Source organism: Aquarana catesbeiana, linkage group LG12 (assembly GCF_042186555.1).
Source record: "Aquarana catesbeiana isolate 2022-GZ linkage group LG12, ASM4218655v1, whole genome shotgun sequence".
Lineage (NCBI taxonomy): Eukaryota > Metazoa > Chordata > Amphibia > Anura > Ranidae > Aquarana > Aquarana catesbeiana.
In genome coordinates, this window is record NC_133335.1 from 185,280,209 (window position 1) to 185,305,326 (window position 25,118).

The window sequence follows — 25,118 nt, forward strand, 5'->3', positions numbered from 1 at the left end:
AGATGAATGAAGGGGTCATTGATATAGGACAAATTGCATTGCCATAAATTAAATGTATTTAATGCAGTGACCATTGTCCACCATACAGCAACATTTGCCACACCCAGTATACTTATGTAGGCTTCAGTGGCTGCAGGAGGGGAGTGGAAGATAAGAAATGATCGGGTGTTGGCACCAGTGTGTAAAGCTTAGATAGCGAATATGAAGGGGGAAGGAAGGACTGCTTTGTTTGCTATTACATTGGTAAATCCTAAGGACTGGCAATCAAAAATAATTTATAAAATATTAATAATTTTGTTATAAACAATTCCTACAACAGAACTCCAGTCTACTTCTGTGGCATGATATTTTTCAAACTGAACTAATACACAAACAAAGGTTACCTTTTGGCTAAAATCACATGTCAAAATCAGTAGTAGATCCAGATATATGCACAGCTAAAATTAAATAAATGTGATAAAAAATGTCAATCATTATCATTGGTTTGAATCAGTAAATATCTCTCATCTCAATCAAAACTTTAACTATAAAATCTTTTTGTTCATATATAAAGTAGATCTGAACAAAACACCTTTGTATATACAAAGCTTGTAAAATAGATTGTATGTCAGGATTGTTAGGCCTTTATACAAATGCTGTAGGTTTGAGGTTTCTGTTTTCTCTTTCTCAGGGCAAGCAATCAAAGCAACTTCTCAAGAGGCGACTAAAATGAGCCTGGCTTACTCCAAGCCTCCATTGCCATCAGAAGATGTAAGCCAATTCTTGTGTGTGTTAATGGAGATTGAGATAAACCTCCAATTAGATGCTTCTAGATCAGCGCTCATACTAGGTCAAGATTACATTGCTAAAGCCGGCCATACATCAGAATTTGTCCGGTTCAGCTGTGACCGTCCGAATTTTGATCCATGTATGGGCAGGCTGATTGTACCCAAGTCAATCCATTGATCCACTTGGGTACAGCCAGGCTGTCTGGTTTTTCTACTTTCGATTGCTGCCAGTGGATATAGCTGCTAGCAGTAATCATTGTATTCAGGCTCCACGTGCCCCCCTGCTGGCAGAACACAATAGCACTGCGGGGGGTATTCCCCCATCGACACTGTCTTTGTCGATGGGGGGAATCTAGTGTTTTTTTTCTCTTCCACCTATGGTGGAAAGAAAGATTATAAATTCCTCTACGGCTTAGCCTGGGCTCTGCTGGTGTACCATTCATGCTAGATATACCATATATTGCCCAAACATTGCTGGATCAGCACTTCTACTAGGTCAAGTACACATTACAAAGATTCTGCTGCATCACCACATATAAAAGATCAAGTGTATGTTACTAATACTGATAGGTCAGCACTAACACTAGATTAGTGTACACTAAGTGTACATTAGTAAGACTCTGCTGGATCACCTCTCCTACTAGATGCACCATCCATTTTGCAGCCTTTGCTAGTGCAGCACCCGTGCTATATCTACCATACATTACCTAGATTGTACTGGTGTAGTATATGTACTTTAAATACCATACTTTACCCAGACTTAATACTAAAGTCGTTTTGTTATTTTTAAACTCCTGGTCCCTCCCTCCTGTTAAGCGCCCCCACAGCAAGAAACTTGCTATAGGGGCACCCAAACCGCTGCTCTGTGTGTCTGTTCATACACGAAGCTGTGGCCCGGCCCCGCCCCCTCTTTCTCCTCATTGGCTGGCTGACTATGACAGCAGCAGGAGCCAATGGTGCCGCAATGCTGTCTCAACCAATGAGGAGGGGAGTCCCGGGCAACGGAGACACTGCTGCAGCATCCCTGGATCTAGATGGACCTCAGGTAAGTATTGGGGGGCTGAGATAAAAAAAAAAAACAAAAAAGAAACATCTGCCTTTACAACCACTTTAACTGGTTCAACACTCTTGCTGTATCCAGCTCTCATACTCGATCCAACACACATTTCATAGGCTCTGCTGGTTTATCCCCCACACTTTACCCACATTCGACTGGAAGTGCATTTATGCTAATTTCACTACATATTATACAGAAGTTAGACTACCCATAAATGTACAAATCCCTGACAGTGTCATTGGCAGACCCACTATGAATCCAATCTTGATACTTTGTACCATCTCCTGTACAATAAAATTATTTGCTGTATTTCTGGCCTATTTAAGGTATGTATTATGGAGCCAATAAAGAGACTGAGATGTGTCTTTAACTTTTATTTGGCTATATATTTGTTTGCTTGTATTATAAGTGGCTTGATTATGCCAGTTACAGCATATGTTTTATATATCCTTAAACGGACAGTTAACCCAAAAATAACATTTCAGTTAGCGGTGAATGCTGGTGTACAAAGTCACTCTTTGATGACTTACAGTCCGTTTTGTGGATAGAGCCAATCGGGGAGATTCAAAATGACTTTGGCAAGTAGATGATGCTGAGTTGCAGCTATATCTGCCACAGACCCTGAGAAAAGTAAGCATTCAAAGGGCATAAAACCATCTAAATTCTAATAAAAATAGAAATCTACTTGATAGGAACTGACTATTTATTTGCAAGGCATGTGATCATGAAATACTTGTAATATACATACAATTTTACTTAAAATCTAATAACTTTCTTTAAATAACTTCTCTAGCATTTCTGTTTTCTTCCAGGACTGCCAAAAGCTCAGTGATGGGCTTCTCAATTCTATTTTGGCAGCTTCAACTTTATATTACTCGCTCCCCAAGAAGCAAGGTGAGTAGTGCTTCCTAAAGCAATGACCCTTGCAATGAAAATGGGGATGTCATAAATGTGTTCTTAAAGTAGTTTTGCAGTGAAGTCATCCTTGAAGGAAACTAAACAAAACACTGTATGCAACACATACCTAAACCACTGCATGAAAGAGTTTGGGTGTGCAGTGCTGAACACTGCAGCAAAAGCACTAACGTGCAAATAGCCCAGTTCTCAAAAAGTTGGAGGTTTACATTTATTTCTCCTGAGCAGGAGCTTTTTTTTTTTTTTTTTTTTTTTTTTATTTGAATAAAATTTTAAAATAACAATATAAAGGATTAAACATTTGAAGATAAAATGGTATCAATAAATATTTGAGTTACAGTGGAATGTTAATGAAGAGATGAAAAAGATAATATACTATTATCTATGCAAACCTTAAAGAAGAATAATACTATAACATTGCAGGGCCGGTCCCAGGCGGGTGCACGGGGTGCAGTGCACCCAGGCGCCAGAGAGGTGGGGGCGCTGAAGCGCCAGAGTGCTCCCCTCCCTCCTCATTCTCCCCTCCGTGCTTCTGGACACTTCTGGATAGCTCTGTCCGCAGGTCACCGCCGCGGAGCGGCCGCTGTGCTTTTCACTGGTAGAGCCCGTCCCCCCTCCCTCCTCCTCCTGTCAGAGGAGAGCAGCCACCGGAGATCGGAGCAGCTGGTCTCTGTGTTGAGAGAGACCAGCCGCGGCCGTGCAGTGACTTCGCTGGGGGGAGGAGGGGGGGGGCGGCCCGACGGGCCCGTGCCTGCAGCCTGACACAGGTTCTCTCCTCTGTCTCTCACTCCCGCCTAAGCTGCTGCCTGGCTGTCTCGATCTGTTCTTCACCCGGGCGGCGCGGCTTCACACTGTCCTATCTAGCTGCCGCACGGGTGTTATGTGTCTGTACTGATAGAGGGAGGTTTGTCCCTGGGGCGGTCTGTACTAATGGGGGGTTGTCCTGGGGGGTCTGTACTAATGGGGGGTTGTCCTGGGGGTCTGTACTAATGGGGGGGTTGTCCTGGGGGGTCTGTACTAATGGGGGGTTGTCCTGGGGGTCTGTACTAATGGGGGGTTGTCCTGGGCGTCTGTACTAATGGGGGGCTGTCCTGGGGGGTCTGTACTAATGGGGGGGTTGTCCTGGGGGGTCTGTACTAATGGGGGGTTGTCCTGGGGGTCTGTACTAATGGGGGGTTGTCCTGGGAGGTCTGTACTAATGGGTTGTCCTGGGGGTCTGTACTAATGGGGGGTTGTCCTGGGGGTCTGTACTAATGGGGGGTTGTCCTGGGGGTCTGTACTAATGGGGGGGTTGTCCTGGGGGTCTGTACTAATGGGGGGGCTGTCCTGGGGGGTCTGTACTAATGGGGGGTTTCCTGGGGGTCTGTACTAATGGGGGGGTTTCCTGGGGGGTCTGTACTAATGGGGGGGCTGTCCTGGGGGGTCTGTACTAATGGGGGGTTGTCCTGGGGGGTCTGTACTAATGGGGGGGTTGACCTGGGGGGTCTGTACTAATGGGGGGGTTGTCCTGGGGGGGTCTGTACTAATGGGGGGGTTGTCCTGGGGGGGTCTGTACTAATGGGGGGTTGTCCTGGGGGGTCTGTACTAATGGGGGGTTGTCCTGGGGGGTCTGTACTAATGGGGGGTTGTCCTGGGGGTCTGTACTAATGGGGGGTTGTCCTGGGGGTCTGTACTAATGGGGGGGTTGTCCTGGGGGTCTGTACTAATGGTCGGTTGTCCTGGGGGTCTGTACTAATGGGGGGGTTGTCCTGGGGGGTCTGTACTAATGGAGGGGGAGTTGTCTTGGGGGGTCTGTACTAATGAAGGGGGGTTGACCTGGGGGGGGTCTGTACTAATGAAGGGGGGGATTTGTCCTGGGGGGTCTGTACTAATGGAGGGATTTGTCCTGGGGGTCTGTACTAATGGAGGGGGTGTTTGTCCTGGGGGTCTGTACTAATGGAGGGGGGTGTTTGTCCTGGGGGTCTGTACTAATGGTGGGGGGTTGTCCTGGGGGGGTCTGTACTAATGGAAGGGGGTTGTTCTGGGGGAGTCTGTACTAATGGAGGGGGTGTTTGTCCGGGAGGGTCTGTACTAATGGAGGGGGGATGTCCTGGGGGGGGGGGGTTTGTACTAATGGAGGGGGGTTTGTCCTCTTGGGGGGTCTGTACTATTGGAGGGGGGTTTGTCCTGGTGGGCGGTCTGTACTAGAGGAGGGGGGTTTGTCCTGGGGGGTCTGTACTAATGAAGGGGGGATTTGTCCTGTGGGGGTCTGTACTAGTGGAGGGGGGGTTTTCCTGGGGGGTCTGTAGTAATGGTGGGGGTTTGTCCTGGGGGGGACTGTACTAATGGAGGAGGGTTTGTCCTGGGGGGGTCTGTACTAATGAAGGGGGGATTTGTCCTGTGGGGGTCTGTACTAGTGGAGGGGGGTTCTCCTGGGGGGTCTGTACTAATGGAGGGGGTTTGTCCTGGGGGTCTGTACTAATGAAGGGGGGCTTTGTCCTGGGGGGTCTGTACTAATGAAGGGGGGCTTTGTCTTGGGGGGATCTGTACTAATGGAGGGGGGGTTGTCCTGGTGGGGGTCTACTAATGGAGGGGGGTGGTTTGTCCTGGGGGGGTCCATACTGATGAAGGGGGGTCTGTACTGAGAGAGGGGTTTATACTTAGTGGGGGGTCTGCACTGACGAAAAGGGGACTAAAGTTGGTGGAAGGAGGGTGACACCATGCTATACCGCACCTGGTGACACCAACCCTAGTGCCGTCACTGCAGCTGCGGGCTCTCCTTTCGCCCCTTCCCCTCCCTCTCCCTCTCCTCCGCACGTGCACTGCTATACTAGTGAGCGGCACTGGCCAGCACAGCCTCCCACTATGTTTCTTCCCCCGCCTTTATATCAGCTAGGGAAAAATAGAATAGAAAAAGGAGAAGAGGATTGTGGGACATGTAGTCCCGAGGACTGGCAGCCCCACTGTAACACGGAAACTGCAGCCCACACAGCAGGCTCAGCTGAATGGGAGAGAGAGAGAGAGATACAGGAGCCTGGGAAAGCTTTCAGGGAAGTACACCCAGGACTCCAGAGGGAGAGGGCAGTGCTGAGGGAACACCATCAGAGAGGAAACCCCACTGCCCTGCGCCACCAGAGTGAAAGACACACAGCCTGGTGCCATCCCTGGCAGAGAAAGGAATGGAGTCATTGCCAGAATACAGATCTGGGTTCTACCCAGCGGAGTCACCATGGGCAATTCAGAGTGAGCTGACTCCTGATCAGAGGAACCATCGCTGGGTCAGGTGAGAGGGCCGATCGGCCATTATCTACTAACGTCCATAGGAACTGCAGTCTCTGACCATCTCCTGTATCATATCATGTCTTCAGTCTCTGACCTTCTCTTGTATCATGTCTTCAGTCTCTGACCTTCTCTTGTATCATGTCTGCAGTCTCTGACCATCTCCTGTATCATGTCTGCAGTCTCTGACCTTCTCTTGTATCATGTCTGCAGTCTCTGACCATCTCTTGTATCATGTCTGCAGTCTCTGACCATCTCCTGTATCATGTCTGCAGTCTCTGACCATCTCCTGTACTATGTCTGCAGTCTCTGATCATCTCCTGTACCATGTCTGCAGTCTCTGATCATCTCCTGTACTATGTCTGCAGTCTCTGATCATCTCCTGTACCATGTCTACAGTCTCTGATCATCTCCTGTACCATGTCTGCAGTTTCTGATCATCTCCTGTACCATGTCTACAGTCTCTGACCATCTATTCTATCTTGTCTGTAGTCTCTGACCATCTCCTGTATTATGACTGCAGTCTCTGACCATCTCTCGTATCATGTCTGCAGTCTCTGACCATCTCCTGTACTATGTCTGCAGTCTCTGACTGTCTCTTGTATCATGTCTACAGTCTCTGACCATCTCCTGTACTATGTCTGCAGTCTCTGATCATCTCCTGTACCATGTCTACAGTCTCTGACCATCTCCTGTACTATGTCTGCAGTCTCTGATCATCTCCTGTACCATGTCTGCAGTCTCTGATCATCTCCTGTACTATGTCTGCAGTCTCTGATCATCTCCTGTACCATGTCTACAGTCTCTGATCATCTCCTGTACCATGTCTGCAGTCTCTGATCATCTCCTGTACTATGACTGCAGTCTCTGACTGTCTCTTGTATCATGTCTACAGTCTCTGACCATCTCCTGTACTATGTCTGCAGTCTCTGAACATCTCCTGTACCATGTCTGCAGTCTCTGAACATCTCCTGTACCATGTCTGCAGTCTCTGATCATCTCCTGTACCATGTCTGCAGTCTCTGACCATCTCTTGTATCATGTCTGCAGTCTCTGACCATCTCCTGTACTATGTCTGCAGTCTCTGATCATCTCCTGTACTATGACTGCAGTCTCTGACTGTCTCTTGTATCATGTCTACAGTCTCTGACTGTCTCCTGTACTATGTCTGCAGTCTCTGACCATCTCCTGTACCATGTCTGCAGTCTCTGATCATCTCCTGTACCATGTTTACAGTCTCTGACCATCTATTCTATCTTGTCTGTAGTCTCTGACCATCTCCTGTATTATGTCTGCAGTCTCTGATCATCTCCTGTATTATGTCTGCAGTCTCTGATCATCTCCTGTACCATGTCTACAGTCTCTGATCATCTCCTGTACTATGTCTGCAGTCTCTGACCATCTCCTGTACTATGTCTGCAGTCTCTGACCATCTCCTGTACTATGTCTGCAGTCTCTGATCATCTCCTGTACCATGTCTACAGTCTCTGATCATCTCCTGTATCATGTCTGCAGTCTCTGATCATCTCCTGTACCATGTCTGCAGTCTCTGATCATCTCCTGTATTATGTCTGCAGTCTCTGATCATCTCCTGTACCATGTCTGCAGTCTCTGATCATCTCCTGTACCGTGTCTGCAGTCTCTGGCCATCTCTTGTATCATGTCTGCAGTCTCTGACCATCTATTCTATCTTGTCTGTAGTCTCTGACCATCTCCTGTATTATGTCTGCAGTCTCTGACCATCTCTTGTATCATGTCTGCAGTCTCTGACCATCTCCTGTACTATGTCTGCAGTCTCTGATCATCTCCTGCACCATGTCTGCAGTCTCTGACCACCTCCTGTACTATGTCTGCAGTCTCTGACTGTCTCTTGTATCATGTCTACAGTCTCTGATCATCTCCTGTATTATGTCTGCAGTCTCTGATCATCTCCTGTATTATGTCTGCAGTCTCTGATAATCTCCTGTATTATGTCTGCAGTCTCTGACCATCTCCTGTACTATGTCTGCAGTCTCTGACTGTCTTTTGTATCATGTCTACAGTCTCTGACTGTCTCTTGTATCATGTCTGCAGTCTCTGACCATCTCTTGTATCATGTCTGCAATCTCTGACCAGCTTCTGTACCATGTCTGCAGTCTCTGACTGTCTCTTGTATCATGTCTACAGTCTCTGACTGTCTCCTGTACTATGTCTGCAGTCTCTGATCATCTCCTGTACCATGTCTACAGTCTCTGATCATCTCCTGTATCATGTCTGCAGTCTCTGATCATCTCCTGTACCATGTCTGCAGTCTCTGATCATCTCCTGTATTATGTCTGCAGTCTCTGATCATCTCCTGTACCATGTCTGCAGTCTCTGATCATCTCCTGTACCATGTCTGCAGTCTCTGATCATCTCCTGTACCATGTCTGCAGTCTCTGATCATCTCCTGTACTATTTCTGCAGTCTCTGATCATCTCCTGTACCATGTCTGCAGTCTCTGATCATCTCCTGTACCATGTCTGCAGTCTCTGATCATCTCCTGTACTATGTCTGCAGTCTCTGATCATCTCCTGTATTATGTCTGCAGTCTCTGATCATCTCCTGTACTATGTCTGCAGTCTCTGACCATCTCTTGTATCATGTCTGCAGTCTTTGACCGTATCCTGTATTATGTCTTGGGACTCTTTCTAACAGAAGCCCTCTCTGTGTGCATCAGAGAGACTCCCCTCCAGGTCTCATTAGTGTTCTCTCTTCCTGTATTTTCTTTATTGTTAAGAGATCATGGGAGGATTTCAAGGTAACGAAGACTTCTTAGAGGAGCAGCTCTGTATTTGAGTCGTTGCCATAGAATCGTTTGTAAAGGGGAGGAGTTGGTAAGATGACCACGCCCATGTGGGGGCGCCAGAAATATTTCTGCACCCAGGCGCCGGTGACCCTAGGATCGGCCCTGTAACATTGTATATAATATTATTATTATTATTATTATACAGGATTTATATAGCGCCGACAGTTTACGCAGCGCTTTACAACATTAGGGCAGACAATACAAGTACAATACAATTCAATACAGGAGGAATCAGAGGGCCCTGCTCGTTAGAGCTTACAATCTAGGAGGGAGGGTCAAGTTATACAAAAGGGTAATAGCTGTGGGGGATGAGCTAATGAAGAAAATAGTGCAGTTATTAGATGGAGGCAGGATAGGCTTCTCTGAAGAGGAAAGTTTTCAGGGATCGCCTAAAAGTGGATAAATATATATAAAAAGCAAATGTAAAGAGGGAGACCGAGCTCTCTCTAGTAAAATGGGATTTTTGAAGGGAGATAATGTGTCTGTTTACGGTGAGCCAATCCAGCGATAGTTAATATAAAAGTATAAATTATATTGAAAACATATTAAAACATACATTACAAAAATAGCAATCAAACGTCAGGATGACCATGCAATAACTTGTGTTCAGAAATCATTTTGTGATCAGCCAGCCAACATGTTTCGCATATATTTTGCTTCGTCAGGGCATTAAGGACATCACATATTTTATCTAGATTGCATACAAGATATGAATTATTATTGTAATTATAGATACATTTCAACAATAAACAGATAAAAAGCATACTAAATAATAAATGACAAAAATATAATTGTGCTCACCTAGTCTATTGCAAGTCGAAAGGACAAAAGAGCAACCACCTCCACAACCAAATGCCCCCTAATAGATAACCCGGAGCAAAAAGCCCATGGGTGCCAGATCCCGATGGGCAGTACCGATAGGGGAACTGGACCGTGCAGAATGACAGGCAGAGGTCTGACAAAAAATATTAGAAATATGATGAAAGGGGAAATTGATTAATGAATGTTAAATTACATAGGGAAAAAAAAAATATATATATATATATATATATATATATATATATATATATATATATATAAATTAAATAAAATAAAAATAAAAAAGGTTACTGTGCCAGTTGCCCCCTAGCGTGATGCTAATGGGCAGTGAGGTGAGGGGTAGACTTAAACGTTTAACCCCCCATGGAACAGGTAAATGTAGATAGTGTCAGACTCAATAAAGGTTGACATCAAATATCTACAATCACTAACCTAGTATTTGGTGATAAAGATAAAATGTAAAATATTACTAGATCATCGCCAAAAGTTAAAGGTAGAAATGATGTAATAAGTGCCAGGAGTATAGATCAATATTCAGGGGAGGAATAACATCTCAGATTAGGATAATAACGGTAAAGGATGTCAGAAAAAATTACGCCCGATCCATCCAGTGAAATACTACATAAAGTGCTGGCCAGTCAGTGGGACGGAGGCACGCCAACACACCAGAGCGTAGCATGCACACCTCCCATAGGTAGACAGGCAACCCCCCAAATGCAGAACATACAGCAGGTCGCCAGCAGTTCTCATACAAAAAAGGGGGGGGGGCATAACGGCATAAAGCTCACCTAGTAGTGGAGTACCGATGGGCTACAGGATCCTCGTGTTTGCAGAGGCAGCCAGCGCTCGCCAGTTCCGATGCAGGAATACGGGGTGCGTCTGTTAGACAGCACACCGGCGTCCCCATCTTAAATCTGCACAGTCCTACCGAAAGTGAACAGGTCGGAAGCGACCTCCGGCATCACTTCCGGTCCGGACGTCCCTGCAGAGATGCGCGCGCACTCACAGAAGTTGTGCGCGCGCATTGCCCACACCACTCTGAGGAGCGTGACGAGCATACGAGGGCGGAAGGTCACTCAATGGTCCCTTGGAGACCGCAATACCAAATAAAAATCATGTTAGAGGGATGTATATTCAGAAACCAATCTATTCAAGCAAAAAGGCATATATAAACGCATACATTTATTTATATATACATTAGGACAGGGAAAAAAAAAGGGGGGGGGAGAGAAGGAACCCTATAGGGGGGGGGATAGAGATTGGGATTGAGTGTCATTATAAAAAAGGTTTATAGGAAAGTGCTGTGTTGAGGCCAGGTGGATAAGTAGCCTGTTGGCTAAAGATCCATCTGGCTTCTTTCTGAAGGATCCTTTTGTCAACATTGCCACCCCTTTCGAAGTCAGGAATGACTTCCAGTGCAACAAAAGATATGTAGATAGGGTCAAAACTGTGATGGAGATCAACATGTTTACTTATAGGGGTGTAGAGTAACCCTGCATCCGGATAGTATAGATGATCCTGAATTCGTTTGGCAAATGGGCGTTTAGTTTTTCCAATATAAAAGGCGCCGCAGCGACATGTGGCAAGATAAACAATGCCAGTGGTACAGCAGTCCGCGTAGCCCTTGAGTTTGTGGAAGCCTCCTCCCACAAACTCAAGGGCTATGCGGACTGCTCACCGTAAGCAGACCCTTTATCTCCCTTCAAAAATCCCATTTTAGTAGAGAGAGCTTGGTCTCCCTCTTTACATTTGCTTTGCTCTATAGGGATTGGGAGTCCTGTCTCTGTTTTTCCCTGAAATTTAGTCCAACCATTCACTTTCATAGTCGCTATAACATTGTATATAAATTTTTTATAATATTAATACATGTTATTTAATATATATTTTTTTTTTTAACATACTTGCTGAACTTTTATTTACTGAATGCACATAGAACAAGAGTGCTTGAACCATACAATATACAGTGGATATAAAAAGTCTACACACCCCTGTTAAAATGTCAGGTTTCTGTGATGTAAAAAAATTACATAAAGATAAATTATTTCAGAACTTTTCCCACCTTTTAATATGACCTATAAACTGTACAACTCAATTGAAGCACAAACAGAAATCTTTTTGGGGGAGTAAAGATAAAAACCTAAAATAATGTGGTTCCATAAGTGTGCACACCCCCTTATTGCTGGGGATGTAGCTGTGTTCAGAATTAAGCAATCACATTCAAACTCATGTTAAATAGGGGTCAGTACACACCTGCCATCATTCAAAGTTCCTCTGATTAACTCCAAATAAAGTTTAGCTATTCTAGTAGGTCTTTCCTGACATTTTCTTAGTCGCATCCTACAGCAAAAGCCATGGTCGATAGAGAGCTTCCAAAGCATCAGACTTATCTCATTGTTAAAAGGTATCAGTCAGGAGAATTGTACAAAAGAATTTCCAAGGCATTAGATATACCATGGAACACAGTGAAGACAATCATCAAGTGGAGAAAATATGGCACAACAGTGACATTACCAAGAATTACCAAAATTGATGAAAAGACGAGAAGGAAACTGGTCAAGGAGGCTACCAAGAGGCCTACAGCAACATTAAAGGAGCTACTTCTGGTACAGAGAGGCTTCCAGCTGCATGCACAGCCAACGACGTCCTATCGTGATGAAACGCGTAGGGCGGGGCCTGTGACACTGACGTCACTACGTTTTCCTTGCCGAGACCGATGGGAAGCAAATGAACAGTGGAAAGCCTGTGGAGACGCCGGGAAATTTTAATCTTTATCCACATCTCGTATATGCTCTACTGACTGGATCTTCTTGTAAGTGCAAACTTTTATACAATAAATCCCCTTTCTTGAATGATTACACTATGGGAGCTTTTCTTGTTTATATCTCCTGAGTATCACAGTTCTAGCCATTACTACAGATGTCGCTATAGGTTCTTGGGTGACCCTAATATTCCCTGTGCCTGGTGAGACCACCTGTGTGGTCATCTGAGTCGGTAAGGAGCCTCATTACTCACTCGGGTGTGCTAAGCATTTGAGAGATTGGACCTATCTTTACCACATTTTCTGGATTAGCATCTTTACTATGTTCATGGACTATTTATTCTTTCAAATTTAATTTTTGCACCGCTTATGATGGGACTTTATATACTTTCATTGTTTCATTATTTATGGTGGTGCTTGGATGTCATTTAGTGTTTTATTTTAGTTGATTTCACTATTTATCACAAATTTTTGCCTTCTTTGGCGGATCAATTATCTTTTTGTGGCACTTATTTATGATATGATGATTTCTTTATTAACACTATTTTAGCGCTGCACGAATCACTTTATTTATGTAAAAAATATAATTCATTTTGTTTTTTTATTTTTGGTAACTGCTTTAGTTTTCCTTTGTGGGATTATTTTTATTATCACTTATTTTATTTTTGTACTATTATAGCGCTGCATCATTTTTCTATAACATTAAAGGAGCTGCAGGAATATCTGCCAAGTACTAGCTGTGTGGTACATGTGACAACAATCTCCCGTATTCTTCATATGTCTGGAAATAAAGAGGTCGGGAGCTTGGTCCCCAACCAAGCTTTCTTAGAGAACGGGGGCAATTGGACTATCTCGGTACAATATAAACTAGAGTAAATTCAAGTGTGTAGGCAGATATGTAAAACATTTTTATATAAAGGTTTATTAATACAAAGTTAATAACACATAACGAATAATCAGGTACAGATTAAAAGCATGGTAACAATCCATGTGTATCACCAAGATAATGATCCCGAAACTATCACAGTGGGATAGTTGATCACGGATAACATCTCAACAAGTTTCGCGGTCTAATGCTGCTTCGTCAGGAGGATATCTGTAATTTGATTGGGGGGGGCCCAGCCCTAAAGCTGTGTAAGGGGCCCAAAAATTTCTGATGGCTGCCCTGCCCACCGTGAAGCATGGTGATGGCAGCATCATGCTTTGGGGCTGTTTTTCTTCAGCTGGAACAGGGGCCTTAGTCAAGGTAGAAGTACCGTAAATATGAACAGTTCCAAATACCAGTCAATATTGGCACAACACCTTTAGGCTTCTGCTAGAAAGCTGAACATGAAGAGGAACTTCATCTTTCAGCATGACAACAACCCAAAGCGTACATCCTAATCGACAAAGGAATGGATTCACCAGAAGAAGATTAAAGTTTTGGAATGGCGCAGCCAGAGCCCAGACCTGAATCCGATTGTAAAACTGTGGGGTGATCTGAAGAGGGCTGTGCAAAGGAGATGCCCTTGCGATCTGACAGATTTGAAGTGTTTTTGCAAAGAAGAGTGGGCAAATATTGCCATGTCAAGATGTGCCATGCTGATAGACTCATACCCAAAAACACTGAGTGCTGTAATAAAATCAAAAGGCGCTTCAACAAAGTATTAGTTTAAGGGTGTGCACACTTATGCAACCATATTATTTTTATTTTTTTATTTTTACTTCCCTCCACCTAAAAGATTTCAGGTTGTTTTTCAATTGAGTTGTACAGTTTTTATAGGTCACAATAAAGGTGGAAAAAGTTCTGAAATTATTTATCTTTGTCTCATATTTTTTTATTTTTACATCACAGAAACCTGACATTTTAACAGGGGTGTGTAGACTTTTTATATCCACTGTAGATATCATACATGGCAATAATAAAAGGTAAAATCTTCAAATTTACTGATAGCGGCATACATATCTTAACCACTTGCCGATCGCCGCACGCCGATATACGTCGGCACAATGGCAGCGGTGGGCAAATGGGCGTACAGGTACGTCCCCTTTAATTTGCAGGCTAGTAGGTTCCCATGGGCCCTGCAGACTCGATGTTCGCCGGTGTCTCGCGATCATGTCACGGAGCGGCAGAACGGGGAGATGCAAACAAGGCATTTCCCTGTTCTGCCTAGCAACATGACACAGATCTACTGCTCCCTGTCATCGGGAGCAATGATCTCTCTCTGTCATTTTGTAGTGAGCCCACCCCCCCTACAGTAAGAATCACTCCCTAGGACACACTTAACCCCTTGATCGCCCCCTTCCCAGCCAGTGTCATTTACACAGTAATCAGTGCATTTTTATAGCACTGATCGCTGTATAAATGACAATGGTCCCAAAATAGTGTCAAAAGTGTCCAATGTGTCCACCGCAATGTCGCAGTCACGAAAAAAATCACAGATCGTCAACATTACTAATAAAAAAAATATAATAATAATAATTAAAAATGCCATAAATCTATCCCCTATTTTATAGGCGCTATAACTTTTGCGCAAACCAATCAATATACACCTACTGCAACACTTATTTTTTGTAAAAAAAAAAATGTAGAAGAATACATATCGGCCTACACTGAGGAAAAAATTAGTTTTTTTATATATATTTTTTGGGGGATATTTATTATAGCAAAAAGTCCAAAAATATTGCTTTTTTTTTTTTTTTTTTTTTTTTCAAAATTGTCGCTCTTATTTTGTTTGTAGCTCAAAAAATAAAAACCACAGAGGTGATCAAATACCACCAAAAGAAAGCTCTATTTGTGGGGAAAAAAGACGTCAATTTTGTTTTGGTGTAACGTCGCTCGATTGCGCAATTGTCCGTTAAAGCAACGCAGTGCCGAATCGCAAAAAGTGCTCTGGTCAGGAAGGGGGTAAATCCTTCCGGGACTTAAGTGGTTAACATAAAATTAGAATGGTGTTTTTTTTTTTTTGGATAACAGATTGGAAGAATTAGAGCTTCTGTCAGCTTTTTACTGCCATCTGTATCCTCGTATGAAGATTTAGCCTTTTAATCCTCAGTCTCAGTGCCTACACAGCCATAAAAACCAGAAACAAATTCTAGGTCCTCAAAAGATTTTATTGCCACTGGTTGTTCCAGTACTCCTGATCATGTGTCCTCATAGTTAATAAAGCTAAATATCTGTAATTGAAGCACAGACAGAAATACAAATATGTTGGAGCGAGGTTCCAACCTATCCTCACTTTATCCAAAACTAAAGTATTTTGGCTAGAGTTCCTCCTTAAGTAATGTATTTGTCATACTATGTTGTATGTACCCTGTATACAGGTATAACACTTCGAAAGACAGTTAGAGAGGCTGTGGCTGACGTGATAGAGGGCACCATGCAACTCGTAGAAGTAATCTTAAATTCTCCTATACAAAGGTATGATGTGAGATCTAATAATGTATCATATACTATGACTGGTGCTTAATAATTATTGTTCATCCCGTATGTGGCTTCTCATGTTTCCTACTTGTAGTGTGATAAAGGTACAGCTGGTATCCACGGGCGGTGTGTGGGAAGCATGTGACCAGTTTGAGCAGATTCCTAAAGGTAACTCGCTTTGTCTCATTGCCTGTGTACATTTTCTGTTTTTTGGTTTGTTTTTTTTCTGATTTGTTTTATCTATTTTTTTTTTAAGTAATTTTTTTCTTTTAAATACATCCATTGATTCAATGCAAGTAATGATCAAAAAAAAAAAAAGACTGATACTCATGCAGTTACCAGCAGCATATTTGCTGAAGTAAGCTTAATATTAGCACTGTCCGCATCTGTGCGGACACACCTTATATTAGCTGTAATGGAAGTAAAGGTGTACTTTTAATTCCGGGAACTGGACTGTAGAAAAACAATCTATCCTTGCAGTGGCCCTACTACACATCTGTCTTCACTGCAAGGGTTAAATGCTCATGTCTAGGTGGTACAGGCAGGATTTTCACCCAATCTGTGCTGCCCTCTTCTCCCGAGAGCTTCAATCTGTTGGTGGTCCCCTAGCGTCATAGTGTACAGTGCAGGGCTGTCGAACCCTGTGAAGAAGGGTATGTTAGTGTAGTTATTATTGAAGGTACACTTGTGTCCTTGACACATGTCCTGAAAGGATGCATTATACTGCATTGGCAATGCTGTGGAGCACTGGGGGTTAGCATTGGCCTGCAGCTTCCCATGCATTTGGGCCAAGGCATACAACCAAGGCTGGAAATGTACATATTTTAATTACAGAAAGTGATATATTGTAAGGGGGGGGGGGGGGGTTAATAAGGAAGTGACTGTTCTGGGCTTTAAAAAAATGGTGACCTCCAGTAAGAAGAAACAGGGGCAATGCTGGAGGCAATTTACAGCACACTAATTTTGTTACCATAATTAATGTGCAATGTACTGTATGTTCTTTTGTTAAAGAACCTGAAGCCCGGTTCATACTATTACCCGCATGTGAATCGCACATGAACCGCTCCGCATTCCTGTGCAATTCACATGCTTTTCAGTGTGGTGTGATTTGAGCCCATTCATTTTGAATGGGTTCAAATCACACCACAATCACACCAAAAAAGTGCAGGCACTGTTTTTGGAGCTGCACTGAAGCCTCATCCAATGGGCATTTTTTACCATGCGATCCGGAGTGGGCAAACCATGTTTGCAATCCTTTTGGGGTGCCGGTAACTTTGTATTGACACCCGCAGCGGATTGCAAACCCTGTGCGATTTGTAATGCAGTGTTAGAAATGTGCAGGGAGCTCCGCGCTTCCCGCACCGCATGTGTGTGAACCTAGCTTAAAGGAGATTCTGCCAAGAAAAAAAAAAAAATTGGAAAAGTCAGCAGCTACAAAAAACTGTAGCTGATGATTTTTAATATTAGGGCACTTACCTGTCCAAGGAGCCCGCGATGTAGGCACCCCAGGCGATCTTCGGTCGACTCCTGGGTGCTGTGCTGCCATTCTTGGAAAGGGAACCAGGCAGTGAAGCCTACTGTGCATGTGCGAAGCTCTGTGCTTTCTAATTGGCCTGGCGGCGGGGGAAGGAGAAGGCCCCCCCCTTCCCCCCTGAAAGGTGCCAAATGTGACACCGGAGGGGGGGGGGGGAGCATATATGCAGAAGTTCCACTTTTGGGTTGAACTCTGCTTTAATTGTTGTCAAACTGTTATGGGTAAAGTTCCACTTTAAAACAAGAGGTTAATATGTATTCTCATGCAATGACACACAAGAATGTGTTTGTATTACAGGAAACATTTGGTGGCAGGTATTTCAACTAATCCAGGGTTTTAAGTTCATGAGGGTAGTTATTTATAAAATAGTTTTTAATAACTGTAAAAATTTAGTATAGTGGGTTAAGAAGGGATTCTGTATCTAATCTAATATTTCACTTTGCTTAATGGCCTGAGCACATTTAGTGTACAAAGTTGCATTTAATACGAGTAAATACTTTTTTTATTTCACAGCATTTTGTACTATTCTTAAATCTGTTCTTAAAATCCATATATCAACAGATAACCAGGCTGCTGTTGTAGCAACTGTATCTGGATATCTGGGTGTAGTCAAGGATGCACTAGAAGAGATGGAACAGGTGAGATCTACTTCATACAATCAATATAAACTCCTCCCTCCTGAATAAGGCCTACATGATAAGGGACTGTATACAAGATTTTAGTAATGAAAAGGGTATCATTCGCAGTAATCAGCATGGATTCATGAAGAATCATTCTTGCCAAACCAATCTGCTAACCTTCTATGAGGAGGTGAGTTGCCATCTAGATAAAGGAAGGCCCGTAGACGTGGTGTATCTGGATTTTTCAAAAGCATTTCACACAGTTCCCCATAAACGTTTACTGTACAAAATACAGTCTGTTGGCATAGACCATAGGGTGAGTACATGGATTGAAAACTGGCTACAAGGGCGAGTTCAGAGGGTGGTGATAAATGGGGAATGGTCAGGGGTGGGAAGTGGGGTCCCCTAGGGTTCTGTGCTGGGACCAATCCTATTTAATTTGTTCATAAACGACCCGGTGGATGGGGTAAACAGTTCAATCTCTGTATTTGCAGACGATACTAAGCTAAGCATGGCAATAACTTCTCTGCAGGATATGGAAACCTTGCAAGTAGTTCTGAACAAATTAATGGGGTGGGCAACTACATGGCAAATGAGGTTTAATGTGGAAAAATGTAAAATAATGCAATTGGGTGGAAAAAATATGGATGCAATCTATACACTGGGGGGGGGGGGGAACCTCTGGGGGAATCTAGGATGGAAAAGGACCTGGGGGTCCTAGTAGATGATAGGCTCAGCAATGGCATGCAATGCCAAGCTGCTGCTAACAAAGCAAACAGAATATTGGCATGCATTAATAAGGGTATTAACTCCAGAAATAAAGCGATAATTCTCCCGCTCTACAAGACTCTGGTCCGGCCTCACCTGGAGTATGCTGTCCAGTTCTGAGCACCAGTCCTCAGGAAGGATGTACTGGAAATGGAGCGAGTACAAGAAGGGCAACAAAGCTAATAAAGGGTCTGGAGGATCTTAGTTATGAGGAAAGGTTGTGCTAGATCTCTCCTGTGTTCTCCAGCTCCTTAGAAGAGGTAGGTCTTGACTTTCGTCCTGAAGGCCTGATGGTTTTCTTCCATCCGGATGTGAGTAGGTAGAGCGTTCCATAACCGTGGTTCTTGGACTGCGAATCTTCGTTCTCCTTTTGTTTTGTAGCGGGTTTTTGGAATAAGGAGGAGTTTTTGGTTTGAAGATCGAAGACTGCGATTGGGTGTATAGTGCTTTATTTTCTCGCATAGGTATTGAGGAGCGTTTCCTTGTATACATTTGTGGGTGAGGCAGAGGGTCTTGAAAGTAATTCGGTTCTTTACGGATAGCCAATGTAGGTTCCTCAGGGAAGGGGAGATGGATTCTCAGGGTTTTTTTTCCTGTTAACAGTCTTGCCGCCGTGTTTTGGATGAGTTGCAAGTGCGCAAACTGATATTGGGGTAGTCCAATGTAGAGGGAGTTTGCGTAGTCAAGTCTGGAATTGATGATTGTTCCAACTACTGCTGCTTTGTCCTCTTCTGGGACGAAGGGGATGAGTCTACGTAGCAGGCGGAGGAGATGGTGAGATTGGCGCTGACTACTGATCCTATTTGTGCATCCATTGACATTTCTGAGTCAAAAATGACTCCGAGACTCTTGGCTTTGGTGCTTAGAGAGATGGTCTGTCCGAAGATGGTGGATGGTGTCCATGGGGTCTTAGTTTTGGAATTTTGATTTGCGTGTAGGAGAAGAAGCTCTGTTTTTGATCCGTTGAGTTTAAGAGAGCTAGTGGTCTTCCAGTCGTCTATCAAAGTGAGGCATTTTTCTAGTTGCTGATGATGGTCTTTTTCTCCAGGGATGCGAAGGTAGAGTTGGGTATCATCAACGTATGAGTGGAAGCAGAGGTCCGATTTTCTGATGATTTTGAGGAGTGGGCGGATGTAGATGTTGAAGAGCACTGGTGACAATGGTGAACCTTGAGGGACTCCACAAGAGATTGCGCGGGTTTCAGAGGTGAAAGCTCCTAGTTTCACTGTCTGAGAGTGATTTCCTAAGAAGGATGCGAACCATTGTAGATCTGGATCTGTGACTCCTGCTACTCCTGCAAAGACATTATTGGTTTAGTGGATGTGCGCTCGTATCGCCCCTGTATGCTTGATCAACATAATTGGGGTGCCATGGCGTACACCTGCAGATAGTCTCCCATCAGCAGGAACAGTAGTCATTTGTTGTTGTATAAACTCATATCCTTGTTTGGTCATATCCTGTGAGGTCATATCCTGTGGAGGAAGCGATTGGCTGTTGGAGCCAGGGCTTCCTGTTTGTGACTTCCTTTGTGTGTGTGAGTAAAAGCAGAGAGCCTCTGCCCTGCTGGGCAGATGAAGGAGCGATGGAGCTAAGATGGTGATTATGTCTGTTTACTGGGGAAATTCGGAAGACGTGTTATTTAAAGATGCATTATACCATTAGACTGAATGGGCGCGTATTGGCGCAGGTGAGATTGATTATGTATAGCGTATAGCCAAATCTCCACCACAGTGTTTACATTTTAAACTGATTAGTCAGGTAGGGGCACATTAGTTATGTTTTGTGTCATTTATCAATACTTTACCATTCAGACACGAGCCGTGGCCCGTCCCCGTCCCCTCTCTCTCTCCTTATTGGCTCACTATATAAACAACAAAAGGCTAAATGAACCAAATAACCGAGCTTAGTTCAATATTAGTAACAGCAGGTGAAAATAAAGTACTTGTAGCACCTGTATGTGTTTAAGCTAATTGCAAACACCCAGGGCTCTAAGGCGTTTATATGGGTGTGTTCCTCTGATTTACCCGTATATATCAAAAAAACAAAGGGAAAAGAACGGAATTGGATACCAATTCCACCCAAAAAGAATTCATCAATGAGGAACAAACAATATAGCAAAAATATAAATAAATTTAATTGAAAAAGATACACATCTACTCCAATCAAAAAAATCAAACCATGTGATAAATAATAAACCAAAAACCGTTACCATTAAAAATAGACAATGTTGTCTAGAGACAAGACACAGATGGCCACCACTAAATACACACATACACACTGATAATCAAAAAGGGGAAGCAATTCTTCTCAATATGTGCAATTATTGGCTCACTGACCTTGATTGACAGCAGCGGCGCTTTACTGCTGTCTCAGCCAACGAGAAGGGAGAGTCTCAGACAGCCGAGTCTGTTGTGCAACATCGCTGGATCGAGATGGGGCTCAGGTAAGTATTAGGGGCGGGGCTGCTGCACACAAAAGACATTTTATCTTAATGCTTCAAATGCATTAAGATATAAAAAAGCCTTCTGCCTTTACAACCACTTTAAGTCATAATGTTAGTGTTTTAAATGAAAAAATGTTGGGCTTCTCTAATCCACTAAGTTTAATTTTTTTTTTTCCTCTGAAAATTATACTTAATACGCTACAATGTGACAGGCTTTGGCGAGTGGTGAGGACCCTTTCAGTGACGTCCTAGAAGATGATGAAACGGGTGCCCGTGGAAACCAGGATACTTATTGGTCTGAGGCAGACCACAGGCTTATAGCTCCATGCTTGGGTCTTATGAAGGCCTCTAAAGCCTGTATGAAGAAGGTGCTGGGAGCCCTGAAGACTCATGGGAAGGTGGAGACAGCAGATCAGGTGGCACAGCTGGATGACCTGGCCGATATTACACAGGAAGTGAGCCCCAGGTATAAGCTATGTGCACTTTTCATATATTATTAGTAATGCAAATCCCCATATATTTAAAAGAGACACACACACTGTAAGTCTTGCAAAAAAATAATGATTTCAGTCTACAGCATATGTTCTTACCACTCAATAAATCTTTTGTGTGGTAATCACATCTTAAATGACTTATGGCATGTTTCTGAGACTGATTTTCATTGCTCCTCCAATATAGCCACCATTGCCATCCTGCCAGTTCTTGTCAATTTATTAGTCTTAAAGTGATATTAATGGCTTTTAAAAAAAAAAAAAAATAACAAATATCATACTTACCTGCTCTGATGATTTTGCACAGTGCAGTCCCAATCCTCCTCTTCTCGGGTTCCACGCCGGGGGCCTTGGCCCTTCCCTTTTTCCCAGTGCCCCCAGGGCAAGCAGCATGCCATGGGGGGGGGGGCACCCATGCAGGCTCATTCTTAAGCTGTGGCTCTGCGTGTCCATTTACACACAGAGCCACAGCTCGGCTCCGCCCCCTCCTCTCTCCTCATTGGCTCAATGGCTGTGAGACTCCCACTACTGTCTCAGCCAATGAGGAGGGAGAGTCCCTGGAGAACTGAGGCTCTCATGCACATCACTGGAGGAAGATCGGGCTCGGGTAAGTATTAGGGGGCGCTGCTGCACAGAGGAGGTTTTTTGCCTTCAATAATAGAATGCATGAAGGTAAAAAACTTTGAGCATTTACAACCACTTTTAAGGCGAGCGTAAAACTTTGGATGTTGTGCCTAAAAAAAAAAAAAAAAAAAAAAAAAAAACGTAAGCAAAGGGAAACGAACCGGTCACTTGTGTGGTCTTTTTGTAGCTGATATTTTCATATCTCCCCATTACGAATACACCTTGTCTTTTTCTGTAGTATGTGTCTGTTTGAAGGCAGCCATCTTGATAGAGACAGGGCTTTGCTTTCTCTTGTCAGAGCTGTCCCCCTGATGACTGCCTATCTGACGGATTGTCGGGGCATATTCAAAAAGCAACAGGATAAGGTGCAGAGTGTACAGAACCCCAGATGGAATGAAGCAAAAAGATAAATGCACTGCAGGTCATCTAGTATAGATTCCTCTCCAGTAAGGAGGACGGTGAGCAGCATAGTAGTATCCGGAGAGTTTAGCAGCGAGAGGCACAGCTCCATAGATGATCTCAGGCTACAGATGTACAGCTAAGATACTGAAAAGCCAATTGCACAAAACTCCTTCTTGGTCTATTTTACTATGCTTAAAAAATTATACTTATTCAGTGGAAATCACACACTGCTCCCACATTAACCCACTGGCTTAGACTTATTGACCTGGCTATCCCGATGTGTAAGTTAACATGTGAGGCCTGTGGCTGCCCTAAGAAATTTAAAAAGTTTAGGTCCCTCTGGGTAAGCACACAAGCCACAATCCCATCAGACTAAAACGTTATACATTTTGTATGTCATGCCATGCAGCTATGAGCTGTTGGGATTGACTTGACCCTCCAAGTGGCTTTAATATACTGAATTGTATACTGTAGGGAAACTAAAGACAGGTCTTTTTGCTTTATACTACAGTGATGTATTAACCTGGACTCTTACAGTAAGTTTGTGTTCAATATGGTACACTGTACCTTTGTACAAAAAAAAAAAAAAAAAAAAAAATAATCTGTAAAACCAATAAAAATTTACCAAAAAAATAAAAAAGATGCTGAAAAGCTCAGTTATGCTTAGATAAGGAAATGTACTGTTATTTTTCAGGAGGCATTTAAGACACAAGATACATTTTACAGGGTACTGCTTAGGCAAAATTAATATTTCCAGAGGTTTCCTATAAAATCGCTTTTTCATTTCAGGTCTACTTTAAAAACGGATATGATTGTCTGATATAGTTTTGTTGATATATATATATTTTTTTTTAACAGTGTGGATGAATTGGCTCTAAGTATGTACCCTCCTATGAACCAAGCAGCTGTTCGCTTTAATGTACGTATCTTCCTCCTGATTTCATATCTTGAAATGCATTGGTCTCACCATTGCTTCAGTTCATGACGTGACTGTCTGCTAATAAGCCATACTTACATATTGTTCTTAAAGGATCAGTCACTCTAAAACTGATATTGCAACTGTTTGTAGATGCCAACCATTGCCTACATTTCTTGGAAACTCTGTTAGTGGGATATGTGTTCTTTAAAGAGGAGCTCCAGTCTCCTGTGTAATAATTAAGTTAGCAGCTACATAAATTGTAGCTGCTGACTTTTAGTAAACAGCCACTCGCCTGTCCCACGATCCAGCAGTGTGCTCACCCCAGCTGTTTTCATCTTCTGTCGTCTGTCGCCGGCGCCAGAATATTAACTGCGGGTACCTGGCTGTGACAGTTAGCAGCTTCACAGCTGGGTGCACACTGCTTATGCACGAGCCGCGCTGCTCATTATGAATGGGAATGGAATGGTCCCGTAATCTTCTGGGACCTGTCACATGTCCCAGAGGGCAGTGGGGGGGAGAACGTCTGCTTCTGATCACCTATGTGAAGTGGGAGCGGGTACCTGTCAAAATCAGGTCCCCCCCCACCGCTCGCAAAAGTTCAGTTTCTTTACCAGGAGCGGGGGAGGAGTCCTTAAAGCGGAACTTCCCCTTTTGGGTGGAGCCCCGCTTTAAGTTCCTGGGTCTACACACTTGGAATTTAGAATGGTGGGCGGAATAAAGTAGGTGGACAGAGTCAGGAAATATGACCTGGAGATCTCCTCTTGAAGTAACAATGAGAAGCCAGAGGCTGGCTCAGCCTATTGGGCTCAGTTTATAACTCAAATATCACTTTTAGATGGATTGACCATTTAAAGCCCAACTCCAGTCAAAACATTTTTGAAGAAGGGATTAAAACTTTTGTTGTGTGGGGTGTTTTTTTTTGTTATGCTGGTGAGCTTTCTAAACTGTTCCTATCTAATTGATGAGTGTCAGGCAGAACAGGAATTGAGGGGAAATTCCCCCAGCAGACACACAGGGGACAATACAAACATATTGAGCTCTTCCCTGACTTCCTTATAGATGTCTGACAGAACAAGAATTGAGGGGAAATCTCTCCAAGATGGACACAGAGAGCATATACCGTATTTAAATCCTGACTAAGCTTTCAGCCAATTCCTGAACCTAAAAACAAACTTTGGCTGGAGTTTGGCTTATCAATTGTTCATGCTTCTGTCTGTGAGCCTATATTTATATGTTTTGTTCTAATTTGTGGAGATGTATATATTCCTCACATTCCATTCTGCATTATAGCCCTTTTTTATTTTTTATTTTATTATTTTTGAATATTATTTTTTTTATAAACGTATCCCTTTCCCGCTATGTATCCTTCAACAGTATCTTTGTCAGACATTCTCTGCCTCCTTGATCTGCTATGTTTGCAGACAAGCTTGTCCTTTTTTGCCTCTTCCAGTTTTTTTTTTCTTCAGTGTAAGTTACCTTTTTGGTTTAAATTACATATTTGATTATCTTAACT

The 25,118-nt window shown here is 43.4% G+C and overlaps 1 protein-coding gene across 1 annotated transcript in view; it reads left to right on the forward strand.

Annotated features, from left to right (window-relative positions):
- Positions 1-25,118, forward strand: part of CCNDBP1 (cyclin D1 binding protein 1) — a 38,144-nt gene that overhangs the window by 7,790 nt on the left and 5,236 nt on the right. The window contains exons 3-9 of the mRNA XM_073606305.1: positions 671-750; positions 2,637-2,718; positions 15,705-15,801; positions 15,899-15,972; positions 17,900-17,976; positions 21,382-21,635; positions 23,545-23,605. Of these exons, the coding sequence (XP_073462406.1) occupies positions 671-750; positions 2,637-2,718; positions 15,705-15,801; positions 15,899-15,972; positions 17,900-17,976; positions 21,382-21,635; positions 23,545-23,605 (725 nt within the window). The remainder of the gene's footprint in view (positions 1-670; positions 751-2,636; positions 2,719-15,704; positions 15,802-15,898; positions 15,973-17,899; positions 17,977-21,381; positions 21,636-23,544; positions 23,606-25,118) is intronic.